Source organism: Podarcis melisellensis (assembly GCF_964234715.1).
Source record: "Podarcis melisellensis genome assembly, chromosome: 18".
Classification (NCBI taxonomy): domain Eukaryota; kingdom Metazoa; phylum Chordata; class Lepidosauria; order Squamata; family Lacertidae; genus Podarcis; species Podarcis melisellensis.
Window position 1 is genome coordinate 10695461 of NC_138536.1, and position 20002 is coordinate 10715462.

The following is a 20002-nucleotide window of genomic DNA, read 5'->3' on the forward strand; positions in this document are numbered from 1 at the left end:
GGGTTGGGACTACAAGGGTCATCTAGTCCTACCCCCTGCAATGCAGGAGTCTTTCGCCCAAACTTGGGCTCAAACCCACAACCTTGAGATTAAGAGTTCCATGCTCTGCCAGATGAGCTATATGAGAGCCAACCAGTTGGAGACAGAGGTGGGCAGAGCGCTGAGTGTAAATGTTGCCCTTTGTACTGTAGACGGCTTCCTAATTTGAGGGAAGGTTGCAACTGCTTTCCATGCAGAAGCCTCAGGTTCAGTTTCCAACGTCTCCAGATAGCGCTGGGAATGGCTTCTGTCCCGAATCCCTGGGGAGCTGCTGCGAGTCAGTGTAGGACGTGCTGAGCTAGATTGAGCAACGGGTCTGAGAAATAGAAGGCAGCTCTCCTGTGTAATCTATACACACACACACACCTCTCTCCAGGAAAGCGAAGCACTTAACAGAGCACAGATAGTAAAAGGTCCAGTCAATCGTGTCAGGGTGGTCTAGTTAATTTTCCTGCCACGGGAAAGCCATGTGTTGCTGCCCTGTTAAAACAGACCAGGGGATGCGATAGGACAGGGGTAGGCAGCCTAAGGCCCCTGGGCCGGATGTGGCTCAATCGCCTTCTAAATCTGGCCCGTGGATGGTCTGGGAATCAGCATGGTTTTGAGATGAGTAGAATGTGTCCTTTTATTTAAAATGCATCTCTGGGTTACTTGTGGGGTGTAGGAATTAATTCATTTCCCCCCTCAAAATATAGTCTGGCCCACTACATGGTCTGAGGGACGGTGGACCGGCCCACGGCTGGAAAAGACTGCTGACCCCTGCGATAGGATGTTCAACTGGGAGGGAACCAAATTTCAGCCTTCGTGGCTCTCCGCAGCAGCTTGAAAGGCGGCGGTGAGGCGTCAGGGGGTGTTTCGATAACATGCCTGCCAACCAGACAAGGCGGGCCAGGAGCAGCTGTTGGCATCCCTTCCCTGGAGACAAGCCAGAAAAGCTTTTGTGGGCAGAGGTAGACATGTGTGGGAACATGCCTCACGGCCGCCAGTCCAATTGTGCAGCCACAGGCAGAGAAGGAATCTGCAAGAGGCGAGAAAGAGGCGGGGGAGAAATAACTTTTGATTTGCATTCTAGGTTGCCCTAATCGGTGACCTAGATTACTCCAGAGCATAGCTGTCAACTTTCAGATTTGAAAATAAGGGATCAGCAGCCTTGAAAATAAGGGATCAGCAGCCTTGAAAATAAGGGATCAGCAGCCTCACCTGTCCTGGGGACGGTCTACGGGATATCTAACAATCCGGGATAGCAGTGGGAAGCAGCGGGAAACCACGCTGGAATAAGGGAATTTCCCGCAAAAAAAGGGAAGGTTGACAGCTATGCTCCAGAGCGGGCTTTCCTTGACTGAGGACTTCCCCCCTTCAGAGAGCTTGCTTGGCAACCAGTTGCTGACTGATGCTGCATGTGAAAATATGTGCACATAAAATATACATATGCATGTGAATATTTCCAGAACTTCACCCACCATACACTGTCTGGAAATGGCAAGGACTGAATTTAGGATCCTTTGCTGTAAATGAATTTATTATTATTATTATTATTAGACGTGGGTGGCGCTGTGGGTTAAACCACAGAGCCTAGGGCTTGCTGATCAGAAGGTTGGCAGTTTGAATCCGATGGGGTGAGCTCCCATTGCTCGGTCCCTGCTCCTGCCAACCTAGCAGTTCGAAGCACGTCAAAGTGCAAGTAGATAAATAGGTACCGGTCCAGCGGGAAGGTAAACGGCGTTTCCGTGCACTGCTCTGGTTCGCCAGAAGCGGCTTAGTCATGCTGGCCATATGACCCAGAAGCTGTACGCCGGCTCCCTCGGCCAATAAAGCGAGATGAGGACCCCAGAGTCAGTCACAACTGGACCTAATGGTCAGGGTCCCTTTACCTTTACATCATCATCATCATCATCATCATTATTATTATTATTATTATTATTATTATTATTATTATATCACCCTATACCTGTAGGTCTCAGGATGAAATCACAATATAAAAACCCAAAATACATAATAAAGATAAAACAAAAACAACCCAATAATGTCCCCCACAACACAATTTAAAACGGCATCAGATGTTAATCAACCAAAGGCCTGGCTAAAGAGGAACCTAGGAAGTGGCCTCATATAGCCTCAGACCACTGGTCCACCTTGTTCAGTATTGCCTGCTCTGACTGGCAGCCACTCTGCCAGGGCTTCCGACTAGGAGGGGGTGTCTCTCTCAGCCGTACCTGGAGGTTATAGGGATTGAAGCAGGGCCTTCTGCAAGCAAAGCAAGTGCTCAACCACTGATCTCTGGTCCTCAATTCTATGATTCCTCTAAAAATAAACATTAGATTCTTGCCCTTGTGGTTCTACACTAAACTGTAAGCTGCCAGCTGGGTACACACCATTTAAAGTCCATTGCTCCCCCATCAAGAACCACGGGAGCTACAATTCCCTATAACAAGCCACAGTTCCCGGGATTCTTTGTGCGGCATAATGCAGGATGGCTCAGTCGGTAAACTGTTCAGGGTCCTAATTGTGGGTTTGAGCCCCGTGTTGGGCAAACCGAGATGATGGACAAAAAGCTGACTTTGATGTGACTTAGCCTGATTTTTTGGCATAGGTTTGGCCCCCTGTCAAGTTTTTGTTGCTGAACTCGGCCCAAGGTGGGGGCAGTCGTCTTCACTGCCGTTTGCGCGCTGGGTGCCATTTAAAGTCACAGCAGCAGACTGAAACACGACTTTGGCGTGATGTCACCCAATTTTTGGCATGACGGGTCCAAACTCACAAAAACCGCTAGGTTCGCAGGAGCTGGGACAGAGCAACGGGAGCTCACCCCGTCATGGGGATTCGAATTCCCAACGAAGAGGCTCAGTGGTTTAGACCACGTCCCCTAATGAAATTTGTATTTAATTACCTGCCCTGCAAATCTCAGTGTGGTTCACAACTTAAAATTACAAGATAAAAACCGTATTTTGGTACAGGGAGCGGTGTTTGCAATGCTGCAGAATGGACTTTTGCAAAAGAAAAGAAACAAACCCGTCGCCTTTGCGTTTTCAAAGTGAAAGGTGCTTTGCGTGGTGATGTACAGGTCTGATCCACACCTGCAGCCGATTCCTGGAGAGGAAGTGATATTCCTGGATCTGGAAACTCACATTTCTCTTATCCTCGCAGTTTTCCTTTGCAGACCTTGGAAGCACCGAGGACCAGATTTCCTCCCCCTGCTGGACTAGAGCTGCTGAGACAATCTGAGCTGCTATTTCTCCTTCCAAAGACGCCCCCCTTGCAATGTTCTGTTCCAGCAGCTGCAGACGGAGCATCTGCCGCACGTCCAAAACGTTGCGCTCAAACCCTCCTCTGCAAGCCGTGCGCCCGCAATCCCCCAGCCCCACAAAATTTAACAAATCTGCATGCAAAGGAATACAGAAGGACCAGAAAAATCTGCTCGTTTGGCAGATAAGAGATTGATTTGAAAACATATTGATAATGACGCATGGGGAAACTTTTCCAGCTTGGGGGCCGAATTCCTTTCTTGGGGAAGCTTCTGGGGGCCACATGCAATGTGGATTTGACCTTTGTATGGTGGGATGTCACCCAGAGGCATTATTAGAATCCAAGGACATCCCAGCCAAGCAGGGAACATTCAAGGAGGGTCTGGTGCCAGTTCAGCAAGGGGTGTGGCTTATAGAGGGTTCCAAGGGCCAGATAGAGAGGCCTGGGGGGCCACACCTCCCCACCTCCTGATGTTATATAACTGGGCTATATTCAAGAGTAGGCCTGCTTAAATTAACTGACCTAAACGAGCATATAAATATAAGTTTCTACTAGCTTATAATTTATATACCACCACATTTATATTTATATTTAAGGTGAGTCTTTTAAAAGAGGCGCCGTGGAACATGTGCAATCTGTATCCATGGGGCCTCTTTTAAAGGACTCACCCTGTACTATCTTATTCATATACTAAGTTACTATATAAATGGAAATATAAGCGAGCTGGTATATAAATGTTTAAAATAAAAAAAAATAGCATTGAGGACTAGTAACTTGAATTAAAAAAAACGAAAATGAAATGAGATCCTAGAAGGTTTGCACTCAGGTGGCACATTCTGGGTTGTATGAAGTTAAATTATACCCTGGAGGACACTCACTGAAATTAATACATTAATAAAATTATATATATATATATGCCTTCTAACCACTTCAGGCATTTTTTTTTAATCAGCCTGTTTTCCTCAGAGGTTGCGTGGAGGGTTTTGGTTCGTTTGAACCCGACCCGCATCTCTGTCCGTCTCGTGTGAACCCGCCTCAGGAAGAAACGCGTGTCTCCGCCTCCGCGAGCCCCTCTGGACTCGGAGCGCGCCCCCCCCCCGCGCGCGCCCCCTTCGGCGTATGAGCGAGGCGCGCTCCCGACGCCTTAACCGCCGCCTCCTGACAGGCAGCGCCGTCGCTGAGGGCAACTGAGGACAAGGCACGCACGCGCAGAGGCGAGCGCGCGCGGGGGGGGGAGGTTTCGCTCGCGCACGCGCGCTGTCACCCTCTCTCTCTCTCTCCTCAGAAGCGCGCTCTCTCTCTCTCTCTCCGGCCGCCCGCGCCCCTTCAGCGTGCCTCTCCTCAGCGCGCACGCGCGACCCCTCACATTTTCCCGCGCGCCGCGCTTTTCATTACTATTTTATTGGGTATGTCGACGGAGAGAGAGAAGACAAGCCCCGCCCACTCTCGTGAGTGGCCCCGCCCACCTCCTGGGCACCCGCGCGCCTCCTTTTTTTAATTTTGGGGGGTAAGACGAGAAGCCCCGCCCACTCTCGTGGTTGGTCCCGCCCCCCGGCCGTGCGCGCCCCCTCCGCGCATTGTCGTGCGTTCGCGCTTTCTGTCCCTCATCCGCCCGCCCGCCCCCTATTCCCACCACCACGATAGTAGCGAGACAACCTATGGAAATAACATTGGTTGGCATCTCCCGCCCGCCTGCTTTCCCTTGGCGCCCCTATTAGCTTGGCGGCCGTTGCCCTCCTCCGCGGCCCCTCCCTTCCCTGACGCCGCCGGCCGTGCGAGGGAGGCGGGGGGGGGGCGAGCGGCCCAAAATGGCGGCCGCGTCGCTCTTAGTGCGGCTGACGAGGCGCCCGGCCCGGCGCGAGCGACGACAATAGAGAGCAGGGGAAGGAGCGGCCTCCTCGCTCTCCCTCCCGCCCCTCCTTCCTCGCCTCTCGCTGGTGCTCCTCCTCAGCCGCCGCCGCCGCCGCCGGTCTAGCATGGTGCGGGTCCGCCGCCGCTGGGCCCCCTCCGCCGCCCCGACCTGACCTCGCCTGCTCCCTCCCCTTCGGCCGCCAAGATGGGCGAGAGGCTGGAGCTGCGGCTCAAGTCGCCCGTGGGAGCCGAGCCGGCCGTCTACCCGTGGCCCCTGCCCGTCTACGTGAGTGGTGGGGGAGGCGGGAGGCCCGGGGAGGGGAGCCCCCCCCGCGAAGGAGAGGGGGGCAGGGGTGGGGGGGCTCTGTCTTATCTCCTGCATTTTTATGGGGGGATTCGAGCCGCTGTCGTGTCACCTGGGGGGGTTATAGGAGGCTTTTGGTTGTGTGGGGTTTTTTTTGGGGGGGGGGAAGGTTGCTAGTTGTGGGGAGGGGTATTTGGGGGGGGGTTGCCATATGGGGGGAGTCTGTTGGGGTGGGGGATTTGATGGGCTGCTGTGTCACCTGAGTTTTTCTGCGTTTCTTTTGAGAGGTTGCTGTATGCGGGGAGGGTGGGGGGTTGCCATATGGGGTATTTGGGGATTGGGGGGCAGTTGTGCTGATGGGGTGGGATTGCTCTATGTAGGGAGAGATTTTGGGGGAGTTGTCATCCGGGGGATATGTAAGTTCAGGGGGGTTGCCATAGGGGGGAGTTGGGGAGAGGGGTTTTGAGGGGTTGTTATACGTGGGGAGGAGCATATGGGGTATTTGGGGGGGATGTGTACGTTTTTTGGGGGGTGACATATGGGGGAGTTGGGGAGACGGATTTTGAGGGGTTGTTATATTGGGCAGGGGGATGTATAAGGTTCAGGGGTTACCGTATGGGGGATGCAGTGTCAGTTTGCAGGATTATGTGGGGACGAGTTGGGGAGGGAGATGCAGGGTGGTTGCTATATTGGGAGTTCGGGAGATTTTGGGGACTGCTGTGATATTGGGGTTACTTGGAGAGTGCAGCTTAGTTGGTTATAAGGAGGAAACACGCTTCCTAGAGGCTTATTCTATAGGGGTGGTTTCTGTATCCTCTCTGGGGGCTACAATTGGGGCTGTTTTGTGGTAATAAATGGGTGTCTAGGGGTACCCCATTAGGGGGGGAAATCATACGTTGTGTGCATGCATGGAATAATTTGCTGCCTATGTGGCTAGGGGTGTAGGGAGCAATTGGAAGTGTTAAGGGGCGGGGGGGGGGGAGAAGGAATGTGACAAAATTATATGTCAGGAACTCCACTGTGCAAAAACATGGGGGGTGGGGGGCTATGTGAATGGGGAGCGCTTTGCCACTTGAGTGGGTTGCATTGGAAGGGGGCTGTTATATGGGAGAAGTTTGGCTGCTTGGAAATGGAATTTCCATGGGGGGAACTTCTCTGGGTGAATTTGGGTTGAGTTATTACACAATGGGGCTATCCAGAAACTGTGTGTGTTAAGTTGGGGGGGGGGCTTCCTGCCAGGGCAGGTATTATGTTGGGGGGGGAACGGATGTGGGATGCAACTGGATGTTTCTTAGTGAGGAAACAGAGAATGTTATGCAAAGGGCAAGGAGGTCATACGTGCAGTGTTTTTCTCTGAAGGTCGCCCTTCACAGCAAACGCTTCACACTCTTTATACAGACATGTGCATTAGAAATTGGTTCAGCTCCCCAGTGCTACTCATCCACATGATGTCTCACTTGGACTGCACCAGCTCCTTACTTCTGCAGAACTCTTGTCTCTCTCAGCATGTTCCCATGTTAAAATTTGACCCCCCCCTCTTAATGCCAGGTGGAGTGGTGAACTGTTTGCACCCCGAGGGCCATGTTACCTTCCCGGTAATCTGCCGAGGGCCACATACCAGGGGTGGGTGGGGGTAGAGGTGAAAGTAAGAAGAGCAATAGATGCACATTTTACCTTTTGTGCAGGACATGAGGCACACTCACTTCCACACAAGCACCTTCTCTACTATTTAAACTTTCCTGTCCTCAAAACGTTTTCCTGGAGATGATCCTGATGTGAAATTAAGCCAGGGCTCAGAGGTGTCTCCAGAATATGTTCTTTGCCGCATTTGCCCTTTATCCATGAGTGCTTTCCTCTGTCCCGTGTGCTTTTATGACTCCCCCCAGTGTTTTGATCTTGACTTTTCCCCCTTCAGAAATCCTCCACAAGGAAACCTCTTCCGTTTGAATCTCCTGTGCAGAACAGCTCACCACCCTCCTCCCCTTTTCTACCTCTCAACTCCTGACAAACTGATCTCTACTTCCTTGCACCCACTGGCTGCCATCCCTTCCCCTTCCGCTTCTTGCAAGGCTCTTCCGGGCTTGCCTTCCCCACACAGCTTGGTACATCTTCCTGTGCGTGCTCCTTGCTTCCTGACTTGCTTGCAGTTTGCCAGGGACATCTAGCTTAGATGGCTTTTAAGTGGAAAATTAGGCACGTTTCTGGAGGGAAACGCATCTTGGCTGCTAGTCATTATGCTTACTGTGGACTGACTCTGTAAGCATGTGAGGGTTCCATATCTCTGCACTCCAGTTGTAGGGGAGCAGTGATGAGATAGGGCTTGTGTGGCGCCTTCCTTGCCTGGTTCTGGCATGAAATCTTCTCCTTTCTCCCAGGCTTTTGGCCCTCAAACTTTAAAGAATTTGTGGCTTCCTTTGCTGAGCCTGCTAGACCTGCCTTTCATTTGTATAGATGTGGAAGTGTTTGTGTGTGTTGCAATTGGCTTCAATGTTTCTGTTATGTTTGTAAGTTTAAGTCATTTGAGTTAAGTTGCTGATAAATACACCAGGGCTGGGGAACCTTGAGATGTCCCCCACCCCACCCCCTGGTAAAATTTACATTCATTGTCCCAACTTCTTTTATCTCTGCCCACCACTGGCAGGAGGAGGAGGGATGGCTCGAGCAGTTGCCCAAAAGATAAAGAGATCCTCCAGCTGCAGCCACCTCTAGTGTAAATAGAAACTCCTCCCTGCCCTTTATCATCTTTGATAAGATATTTTTGTGTGTGTAGATTGTTTGGAAACTTGCCCCTTGCTTCTCATTAATCCCTCCCGTTTGTGGTCAGATGCTATCCTGGTGTGGTGTGTTCATTACTTAGTGTAACCAAAACATTTATTATTATTTTGCACCCAGTAATCTCCTTGCTTTAACCTCCCAAATCCTCAGTTGACCCACTGAATGCAACTGTCACTGGCCTTGCTCTCTCTGTCCTGACCCCATTGCTCAGGACACAGAGCTGTTGCCTGCTTGGTCCTCAGCCAAGCTTTTCTGTTCAGCTCTCCCCACCCTGTCTTGCTCCCCCACATACACACTCTTTTGAGTCCCAAGACATTCTTTGCATCCCAGGCCAGCCATTTCAAAGTAATCCTACTTTTCCTGTTTGTGGATGACTCACCCACTTGCAGATACTCCTCTAGGTCCACACCCCAAACATCTAATTCTTGCCTACTGTTCCTCCCTTTGACACTTCCACACCTCGCAATCCTTTGCCTGCTGTAATGTGTGCTCTTGGAGAGGCATGTTTCATCTGTTTCCCAAGAGCATTCAATTATTACGGGATAATTAAGGGTTTCCTCTTCCAGACTTCTTCTTCTTCTTCCAAACCCAAATCCAGTGTTGCATACCTCCTTTCCCCCAACATTTGGACTCAGTCACTCATTTTGGATAAGCTGCTGCGAGGAACAATTAATACTCTGTGGCTGCATGGATTGTGCAAAACTGATATAAAGGATTAGGTTCCTTTTTTGTTTCTTCAGCGCTAGGTAACAGGGCCCTGCTGTTTTAGGGAGGTGATAAAGTACAGAAAAACAAATTAATAGAATTAATTAGCTATGGAGTGGCTTTGGATTGAGAGATGATTAATAGAATTGTAGAGTTGGAAAGGGATCACAAGGGTCATCTAGTCCAACCCCCTGCAATGCAGGAACTTTTTTGCCCAATGAGGGGCTCAAACCCACAACCCTGAGATTAAGAGTCTTCTGCTCTACTGACTGGGCTATCCCACAGGATATATGGAAATGCTTATAATTTTCTCATGATGTTGTTGTTGAATAAAAAGCAACCCTAAGGTCATTTTCTACCTGTGGCTTTTCCACTGGTTGGAAGAAGATGTGCTGTGGAGACGAAGGGCGAAACGAGGGACGCAAACTTAAGTAAAGAATGTTCTTCAGTTCCTGTTCCTTCATGGAAGAGACATGCCTGCAGATTTCTCCCCGCTGTGATCCATGTTTGGTTATTTTGGAGCCCGCTGGCGATGACGCCTCATTTCATTTTTGCAATGGTGCGTCTGTGTAGCATTCTAAACATCTCACGAATGTGGCTGCCCCCTCCCTCCCTCTTATGAATAATAGTGTTTGGGGCGGATCTAACCCCAGAGAAATAACATTTTTGGAAGTATTATATGGTGGGCGTGAAAGAGAGAGCCACTTCTCAAAAGGCTGCTGTGCTCAGCATCTCAGCTGGGTCAGAGGACTTGCATTCTCTTGCCAGAGAATGGGCCTCTTCTTCTTCCTCTTCTTCCTCCTCCTCCTCTTCCTCCTCCTTCTAGCTGGCACAGAGCTTATTTCTGTGGCCTACGGCATTTCCGTCAGTTGTGTTTCCATGCCTTTCAGCGGTTAAAATGAGGCAGGGTCCCAAAAGCCTTGTGGAGACCCAAGTGGCTGTAAGAGATCTGCACTGCACAGGTCAGCTGTTAAGTGTGTGAGTGGCTGAGGAATGACAGTTTGTTTGTTTTTAAGGAGAGAGGGGCAAGCCCCGCTTCACGCTGATGTTAGCCTTGGCTTTCTGTCATCTTGGTGCTGTGGATACTCCGGTTTCCAAAACATCCTGCCCGTTTAGGAGGGCGCGCTATTTTTGATCGTCTTGTTAGGCTGTTCCCAGGGAGCAGTGCATGGTGGTTAATGCCCCCTTTCCTGTTTGGGCAGCTCTGTGTGTTCGTGTGTGTTCCTAACGCTTTCACAGAAATCGAAAGTGCAGTTGCCTCTCTGCTTAGTTTCTTTTCATCACTAGGTTATTTTCAAGCTTGCTTTGCACAGAGTAATAAATCTCATTTCAGAAGACCATCTCAGTTTGTTGACATTCCAACCCAATGCATTTTTAAAAATTGAAACTTTTATTTTAGAGCAAAATCTGGCTGTAGGGTGGAATTAAGAATCTGTAAAGCTCTTTTTGTTAAACATGGTTTTTTAAAAGTGTGTGTAAGACCCCTAGAACAGGCACCCCCAAACTCGGCCCTCCAGCTGTTTTGAGACTACAACTCCCATCATCCCTAGCTAACAGGACCAGTGGTCAGGGATTATGGGAACTGTAGTCCCAAAGCAGCTGGAGGGCCAACTTTGGGGATGCCTGCCCTAGAAAAATTATATAGAATACATTTTGGGTTGTATGCAGTTACTCAGACTAGGCCCATTGGAATTAATAGGTCTAAGTTAATCATGCCTATTAATTTCAATGGGCCTTCTCGGAGTATGACTAATATTGGAAACAGCCTTCTATTAATAATATTTTAATTAATGTATAGAATAAATATTATTACTGAGGATGATATTGGGTTGTAGTACCCAACGACTCCAAGTAGATACCCTGAAATAAATGGGCACGCCTAATTTAGGCCCATAAATTCCATTGTGTCTGCTCCGAGTATAACTTAATTGGAGACACCCAACTGAAACATCCAGAACAAAGTGAAATTATGGTACGCCCTGAAAATCCACATCAAACAAACCACAGCATCTAGTGTGTATATTTCCCGTCGCCTGGAAGAGTCTCCCAGGGCTTTCAGGAATCAGATCCTGCAAGCCTGTGGGGGGACGACCTTGCATGCAATCGGGTTGGCTGCCAGTCCAAACCTCACCAGGAAATGGCCTGACCGTGACAATGGGGTAGTCCCAATCAGCACCACCACCCCACAACTCAGACCACCCCGTTTTCTGCATCTGTGCCAAATCTAAAGCCCTCCAGTATGTATGGGTGACCTTTTGAGAGAGCCCCCGCCCCCAGGTTTCCATGGTGCCTGTCAGGTCCTGTTAAGGTGATCCCAGTATGGACCTCAAAGCACTGTCCTTGGGTTCTCCACCCCGCCTTTGCAACCTCCTCCGCTGGTTCGAGTAGAGAGATGGGTGGGTAGTAAACAAGCCGTCTCCCTGTGCTGCCTCTGTGGCCTCCCGCACCAGATACAAGTCCCAAAGTAGAAGTATTACCTGGTGGGGGCAACAGGACCATAGTGAGCCCCTCCCCTGCGTCCCAACCTCTGCTGCTCCTGCACCAAGTACCCAGGCAGACAGAGCTGAGTCAGACTCGCTCCGCCCGGCTCACCCACTCAGGTTTCAGTAATGCCGGTTTGGCCCCCTTGTCGAAGTGTCAGTCAGACCAACCCTTGTTCCCCGGCCTCCGGAATCTGGCACTAGGAAGGCATTTTCCGCTTGACCTTGGTGGTGAACGCTGCTCCGTTAGACCTGCTTTCCACGGCTTGTTCCGTCCAGTCCCCTCTTAAAGCCCATTACCATACCCCCGCGATGGTGTCTTCCACGTATAAGTCATGCGTTGGGCGCATGTGTGCATACGAAGTGCCTTCTTCTCGCCTGTCTACATCTGTCGCCCTGACCCGCAGCGTTTCTCCTGCTGTGCATCCAAAGCCGTTACCGAGATGAGGGACGTTGCAGGGATTCCTCAAGGCTTTTTAGAAATCAATCCACTTTGGACAGCACTGTTAGCTAGCCTGCTGACATATAGTCAGCTGTAAAAAAATAGATAAAAATAAAATTCTCTCCTCCCCGGGCTTAGAAGCTTTCTGGCACCAAAGGAAAGAAGGGTGCCCTTGTGGTTTTAGAGCTGAGGTCTCTGACGTCAGCAGACTGTCTCTTAGTTTCACTGCTCTGTTTCCTTTGCTGGAGGTTCAAGTAGCAAGGTGGGAATTGGTTCTGTTCAAGTGAAGCAGAGCTTTTGGGATTGTGGTATGGATGGAGTGCTGGGTTTTCGGTCAGAGGAGACCTACTCAGCAATTGAGGGGTGGGTGTGGGTGTTGGTAGAGTATGAGACTCTTAATCGCAGGGTTGTGGGTTTGAGCCCCATTGCGGAGAACAAAATTCCTGCATTGCAAGGACCCTTGTGGTCCCTTTCAGCTCTACATTTATTTATTTATTTTTTTCATGCTCTTTATTCAGCTCATAGTGGTGAGGAGGAATGAATCTCAGCTCTACATTTATGATTCTAGGTACAGTGGTACCTTGGGTTACATACGCTTTAGGTTACATACGCTTCAGGTTACAGGCTCCGCTAACCCAGAAATAGTGCTTCAGGTTAAGAACTTTGCTTCAGGATGAGAACAGAAATTGTGCTCCGGTGGCGCGGTGGCAACAGGAGGCCCCATTAGCTAAAGTGGTGCTTCAGGTCAAGAACAGTTTCAGGTTAAGTATGGACCTCCAGAACGAATTAAGTACTTAACCCGAGGTACCACTGTATTTGGGTGTTCTCAGTGGGGGTCTTTAAATAAACCAGACATTATTTTTATTTATTGCATTTATTTGGATCTCACCTTTTTCTCCCAAGTTGCTCAAGGGGGGGGGAGGTGTACATTGGTGTTCTTCAACTGTTGGCCCCATGATGTTGTAGGACTGCATTTCCCATCATCCACTTCTAGCTTAGCCAGTAGTCAAGGATGATGGGATTTGTAGTCCTACAAAACCAAGGGAACCAAGGTTGAGTAACATCACTGTACACGGTTTTCTTCACCTCCTTACAATCCCCACAGCGACCCTATAAGGTACCTTAGGCTGAGAGACACAGTGACTGGCCCCCAAGGTCACCCAGTGACCCTTGTGGCTGATTGAGAGATTTGAACCCTGGTCTCTGCCAGGTCCTAGTCTGGCACCCTGAGCACCACATCACAGCGGTGTCTCTTTCAGCCCTGCTTAACTCAGCAGCTCTTAAACAGAGAGAATCAGTCCTTGAACTTTGTCCCTGATATGTTTGCGTTCTGCCAGAAAGTTATCATTGTGTGTGTGCATGCTAGAATTTATCAAATGCAGACATGGGGAGGAGGGGTCATATGTTCTGCAAGGCACACTCAGTTCCCCTTTCCAAGGCTACCCAACCAGAATACACTGAAGAAGAAAAAAAAGCGAATACTGGATATGCAAAAAAGGTTATGCATACTCAGCCTATTTGCGTAATTTACTGGGGTTGCAGCATTTCGGCTTCCCCCCAATACAGAAGTTGTGGTTTTCAACGTAACACACCTTGCGTTCAGCTTGGTTCAACATTGGCCTTACTTAGCTATGTAAATGCAGTGAAGTTTCAAATATGGAAACAGCAGCGCACCACAACAGTGTAATTTGGCTTATAAAGTGTGCATCTGCCCACCTTCGTTAAAGAAGCTCAGCCACTCCTACAAGCAGAGTTTGGGGTATACTTTATTGCACCTTTCAAGGCTCTTAGTCCATTCATCCATGAATGCCTTGTGTCGGCGGCCCCCACCTTGTTGCTGAAATTAGGCCTGAAAAGGGGTGCCTGTTGCAGCTGATAGCTTCCCCTTCCCACAAGCCAGCGTTCGAAATTTGCCAGGCGCATTTTGCTCCTGGTTATCAGCCAGGGACGCGGGTGGTGCTGTGGGTTAAACCACAGAGCCTAGGACTTGCCAATCAGAAGGTTGACGGTTCGAGTCCCCGTGACGGGGTGAGCTCCCGTTGCTCGGTCCCTGCTCCTGCCAACCTAGCAGTTCGAAAGCACGTCAAGTGCAAGTAGATAAATAGGTACCGCTCCGGCAGGAAGGTAAACGGCGTTTCCATGCGCTGCTCTGGTTCGCCAGAAGCAGCTTAGTCCTGCTGGCCACATGACCCGGAAGCTGTACGCCGGCTCCCTCGGCCAGTAAAGCGAGATGAGCGCCACAACCCCAGAGTCGGCCACGACTGGACCTAATGGTCAGGGGTCCCTTTACCTTTACCTATCAGCCACTTGCGACCAAGTGAATATACCAGGATGGCGCCTGAGGTTTCCCCCATCTGGGGATCATTGGACCTGAACTGTTTTGGAATTTAAATTAAAAGCATTTGCAAATGATTTAGTAATCACAGTAGAAGAGCCAATGGACATCTCTCCTGATACTCCCAATACTTTTAGAGAAAATTCAGGAATTTGGGCAGGTGGCTGGATTTAAGATAAATAAAGGAAAAACTAAAATGATACTTAAAAATATGACTGAGTTGGAAAAAAGAGAGTTAGGAGTAATGACAAACATGGAGATTTATAAGAAAGTCAAATATCTAGGAATTTGGCTGACAAATAAAAAGCTGAATTTATATAAAGGTAATTATGAGAAAGTTTGTACTGAGATAAAAAAGAACTTGGAAGTTTGGAATAGAATGAACCTTTCCCTTCTAGGTAGGATAGCAGCAATAAAGATGAATGTTTTGCCAAAGGTGTTGTATTTATTTCAATCAATCCCGATAATAGGCAATGTTATATGCCCAAGAAGTTACAAAAGGATATATCAAAATTTGCCTGGAGTGAATTGTTGTGGGGAAACTCAGCCACATGGGCGGGGTATAAATAATAATAATAATAATAATAATAATAATAATAATATAATAATATAATATTATTATATAATATAATATAATATTAATATTAATATTATTATTATTATTATTATTATTATTATTATTATTATTATCATCATCATTTGTCTTTAGTTCCCCCACTGCCCTGCTCAGAGTTGGGAAGAATACTCCTATGTTATGAATGGTCTGAGTCACCATTACGAAAAAGAGGTCAGAATAGGCCAATAGAGATGTGGACTGTCCTGGGATTGAGTTATTTTTCTTCTTTAAGTTCTCCAAGTTATTAACCTGGCTCAAGGTTGTCCTCTGAACTAGCCAGATGTTTACCTGAGAATCCATCACAGTCAGTCCATCATTTGGAAAACAAGACTTTAGAGCCATCTTGCCCAAAAAGGGCCACTAGGCATTATGTTTTGGCGCCTAGCTTATATATCTCAGTTTCTAACACCGTTTGGCTTCCAACCGCCCACCTCCAGCCTGAGATTTTCCTCCAGGTTGAATGGTATAGAGATGGGCTCTCTGGCCTGAATAGCTCATTGGCCAGAGTTGCTTATCATGGCTGAGGCCTGTTTAAAATTGAAACATGTCTGCGTGTTTGTACGCCTATACCCTGTGTACTTTGGGATGATAAATCTAGAACTGCTGCCTTCACAGCTGGATTTGCATCATTGCTCAGCTGCTGCTGGTGTCACGATGTTCAGAGCTCGGAGGGTGACGTGAAAGCATGTATTCCCCCCCCCCGCTTCATATTGCTAATTAAGGCATTGGGAGGACAGAGCCTTTGGTGTTCTAGATGCCCCCTCCCACTGGCTTTCATGTAACACTCAACTGTGTGACTCCCTCTTCCTGAAAGGGAACATGAAGGGTTTTTTCCTCTCTCTAATGAATCAACAGTGCGTAGTTCTTCTTATCTGGGTAAGATGAATCCTGCAGAGTTTGAATAATCCTCCCTAATTTCCCTGCCCCCTCGATGACTCAGAAAGTGGTTTTTCTGAAGCTGACCCCCCCCTCCCCACCCTTTGCATTTGTGGCTACAGCCCTTATAACAGCAGTAGTTTTTCTTTATTTTCGACTTGCTAGGAGTCCTCCACGACTTCACTTTGCAAACACTCTCATTGCTCCCTCCTTACATACACACACTCACACCCAGCAAAGGTGAGCTAGGAAACAGGAACGTAAACTCCTAGAGATAAAAAAGCTTTTTTTGGAACAGGGAGGTCTTCATAATCATTTGAGCGGAAGGTCAGTTTTAAGCGGCATCCAAGATCTGCTGTGGTCCTCAAGAGCAGAATTGGTTCTGGACGATGGATGTGGCTTAGGACCGCAGGAAGTTGTCTCGCACTGAGTCACAGACCGTTCCTCCTCCTTGCTCACTGCTGTTTACACTGACCAGCAATGGCTCTACAGCAGGGGTGCCCAAACTTTTTCCAGTGAAGGCCAGAACATGCATGAGGGCCGACCAAAGGGCTGACCAAAAGTTGTTGACCTTTTTTAAGGATTGAAGTTCTTATCTCAGCCCTACCTGGGGATGCTGCAGATGAAGCCTCAGATCTTCTGCATTCCAAGCAAGTGCTCTCCCACTGAGCTGTGGCTTTTCCCAGCTTAGAATTGCCAGAAAGGTGCCCATGTGCTTCTCTCCCTCCTGGCCCCGTAAACTCCACTTGCCCTGGACTGATGCTGCGTGAGGGCAACAACTTCTCTGGCTCAGCAGATGTTGGGCGTCAGCCTTCCCCAAACCGGCATTCTCCAGGCGTTTTGAACTACATCCAGTGTCAGAAACTCAGATGCACAGTATAGTCTAGGCATATCCAACTCCCAAGAGACTGTGATCTACTCCCAGTATAAAAAATCTGGCTGTGATCTACGCATTGTCATTGGAGGGAGGAGGGGATGTGCGTGGGTGGGTGGGTGGGTGAATTGACCAGAGTTGTTGAGCTTTTTAAGGAGAGGATTGCACAGACGTTTTTTGCTTCCCCCCTGTAACTTCTTGTACATGATAAGGATCTCGCGATCTACCAGGATCAGCTGGGGATCTACCAGTAGATAACGATCTACTGGTCGGACGTCCCTGCTATAGTCCAATTGCCAAATGGCACCTTAAACCTCGGGTTGCGGTCACTGTGATGGTTTATCTAGTTCAGTGTTTTTCCATCACTGTTCCGCGGCCCAATAGTGTGCCGTGAGATGTTGCCTGGTGTGCCGTTTGAAAAATTGGAAAGATTTAAAAATAAAGTATTTTATAATTTTTCATATTTCTGTTTACTTACTATTTCATAATAAAGTAATTATAAAATACTTTCTTTGTGTTTATTTGATTCCTATTCAAGAGAATTACTTTATATATAGTCAATATAGTAGGCACAGAGTTAATTTTTTTAACATTTTCTAATGGTGGTGTGCCTCGTGATTTTTTTCATGAAACAAGTGTGCCTTTGCCCAAAAAAGGTTGAAAAACACTGTGTCACTCTACCCATCTGAAAAGCGATGTTGCTTTTTAAGCCCAAGGATCAAAATTGTTGCAAAATAAACAAAACAATTGCTAACATACCATTTGTGTGTGTGTGTGTGTGTGTGTGTGTGTGTTTGGATGTTTTATAATTTAGCAGAGCAGTTTGTAAAAGTCTTGAACGACCTGTGAATTGAACTGGAACTGAATTAGTTCCTTTTCAGGGGCAGGGGAGGAGCTGAGTCAAATTCCCTTTTTGAAATGAGTGTTCCAAGTCTGGTGTGTTGCTTTTTGGGTGGGTGTTCCTCCCCTCCAGGCAAGTGAGTGAGCAGCCTTGCTTCTTAACATTTTCATTAAAGGTTAACCACAGAGATGAGTAAGGCCCGGTGTTAATGACACCCTTCCATGTAAAACCCCACAAGAGAGTGAGCGTGGGCAGGCGTCCCAGTTGCCCTGAGTTAGTCACTCAGTGGCTCATGGTCGGCCTGGAATCAGGGGGCCGTGAGGGGGAGAGCCGACTAACTCACTTTTTAATTCTGCCTTTAGATGTTTCTTAAAACTCCTTCCTGCCTAACCGTGATCTTGCCGGTTTGATGTCAGTCTGTATCTGCCCTGGCCTCTGGCGGTGTTCCCAGGCCCTACTGGTTTACAGTGGTGCCTCGCAAGACGAAATTAATTCGTTCCGCAAGTCTCTTCGTCTTGCGAGTTTTTCGTCTTGCGATGCACGGTTTTCCATAGGAATGCATTGAAAATCAATTAATGCGTTCCTATGGAAAACGCCTTCCCCCGACCTCTTCTGGCGGGCGGCATTTTAAAATCGCCCGGGACAGCGGAGGACTTCTCCGCTGTCGGGGCGATTTAAAAGCCCCTGGGAAGGCAGGCAGGGGGGACAAAGGCTTTCTCGCCCCGCCGCTCGGCTTCGGGACATCGTTCCGATGCCGGGCGGCGGGGGGAGGCTTTCTCGCCCTGCCGCCCGGCTTCGGGACATCGTTCCGATGCCGGGCGGCTGGGGGAGGCGTTCCTGCCCCACCGCCCGGCATCGGGACGATGCCCCGAAGCCGGGCGGCTGGGGGAGGCGTTCCTGCCCCTCCGCCCGGCATCGGGACGATGCCCCGAAGCCGGGCGGCTGGGGGAGGCGTTCCTGCCCCACCGCCCGGCATCGGGACGATGCCCCGAAGCCGGGCGGCTGGGGGAGGCGTTCCTGCCCCACCGCCCGGCATCGGGACGATGCCCCGAAGCCGGGCGGCTGGGGGAGGCGTTCCTGCCCCACCGCCCGGCATCGGGACGATGCCCCGAAGCCGGGCGGCTGGGGGAGGCGTTCCTGCCCCACCGCCCGGCATCGGGACGATGCCCCGAAGCCGGGCGGCGGGGGGAGGCTTTAAAAGCCGTCCGGGGGCTTTTAAATCGCCCCGGACAGTCCCGGGGCGATTTAAAAGCCCCCGGTTAGGCAGGCAGGGGGGGGCAAAAGTCTTTGCCCCCCCTGCCTGCCTTCAAAAGCCGTCCGGGATAGCGGGAAGCGCTTCCCTGCTATCCCGGACCGCTTTTAAAATGCTGGCGGTGGGGAGCAAAGCCTTTCGCCCCCGCCGGCCTTCCTGGACCTCTTCTGAAGTCCGGAGGGGGGGAGAAGGCTTTGCTCCCCACCGCCAGCATTTAAAAAAAGGTCCCCGAGATTTCCCTATGGGCTTTCGTCTTGCGATGCAAGCCCATAGGGAAAATCGTCTAGCGAAGCGTCGCAAAAACCGAAAAACCCTTTCGTCTTGCGGGTTTTTCGTCTTGCGAGGCATTCGTCTAGCGGGGCACCACTGTATTACATTTGGAAAGAAGAAAAGGCCTTGGCCTACTCCAGGGGTCAGCAAGGTTTAGGGTTCACTCCATTGGAGATCGCTCCATAGGCTGGATCACGCGCGCACCTGCAATTTCCGGCATCTGCGCCTGCGCAGACGCAATTTCTGGTGCCTGCGCAGACGTGATTTTTGGCACCACGGAAGTGAGTTGCCGCGCTGCACTGGTTTAGCTCAGCGTGCGGGGACTCACTGAGTGGACGGCTCAGGTCGGGGGTGGCTTGTGGGCCGGTTAAACGACCCCCGTGGGCCGCTTGTGGCCCATGGGCCTTAGGTTGCCGATCCCTGGCCTACTCAGTCCCAGGGGATCCTGCCTAACTCTACATTATGTTCACCTGCAGACATCCTGCTCTGGGAGATTGTATGTTCAGAAGGGAGGGTGGCAGCTACTCAAGACCGGGGGGGTGGGGTGCCTCTTTGGTTGTGGGGCACCCAGGCAGTGTTATAAACTCAGATATATAATAAGCTAGGCGCCAAATGGCTCCTTGAGCCAGGGTTACAGTCGCCAAAACGGAATGTCTTGTTGCCCCTTTTGGGCAAGACTGCTCTAATATCTTATTTTCCATATGATGGGCTGAGACTGATTGATTCTCAGTTAAGCATCTGGCTAGTTCAGAGGACAACCTTGAGCACGCTTAATAGCTTTGAGAACTTAAAAGAGGAAACGTCAGCTTGATCCAGTGATGGTCCGCATATATATTGGCCTACTCCAATATTTTTTTTCTTAATGGTGACACAGACCATTCATAACATTGGGGTATTCTTCACAGCTGCGAGCAGGGCAGTGGGTTGGGGTAAGTGAAGAAACAATAATTCACTATCTCGTTGTTTACCACTCCTGCTCAGGCTGCACAGAAAAAGCATTTTGGCTCCAGAAATTCATTACGATTTTGCAGATAATATATAACTGACAGAATTTTACAGGATGGAGCCTTAGTGTGTGAAAACACTTCAGATCCTAGAATCC

The 20002-nt window shown here is 49.5% G+C and overlaps 1 protein-coding gene across 5 annotated transcripts in view; it reads left to right on the forward strand.

Moving 5' to 3' along the window:
• The first annotated feature begins 5072 nt into the window (after positions 1–5072).
• DOT1L (DOT1 like histone lysine methyltransferase) overlaps positions 5073–20002 on the forward strand; it is a 73266-nt gene continuing 58336 nt past the window's right edge. For 2 of the 5 annotated variants that reach the window (XM_081895359.1, XM_081895360.1), the window contains exon 1: positions 5074–5416. In XM_081895359.1, the coding sequence (XP_081751485.1) occupies positions 5336–5416 (81 nt within the window). In that variant the 5' untranslated portion in view covers positions 5074–5335. Of the gene's footprint in view, positions 5417–20002 lie in introns of all 5 variants that reach the window. The other 3 variants (XM_081895361.1, XM_081895362.1, XM_081895363.1) reach the window with 3 other exon arrangements.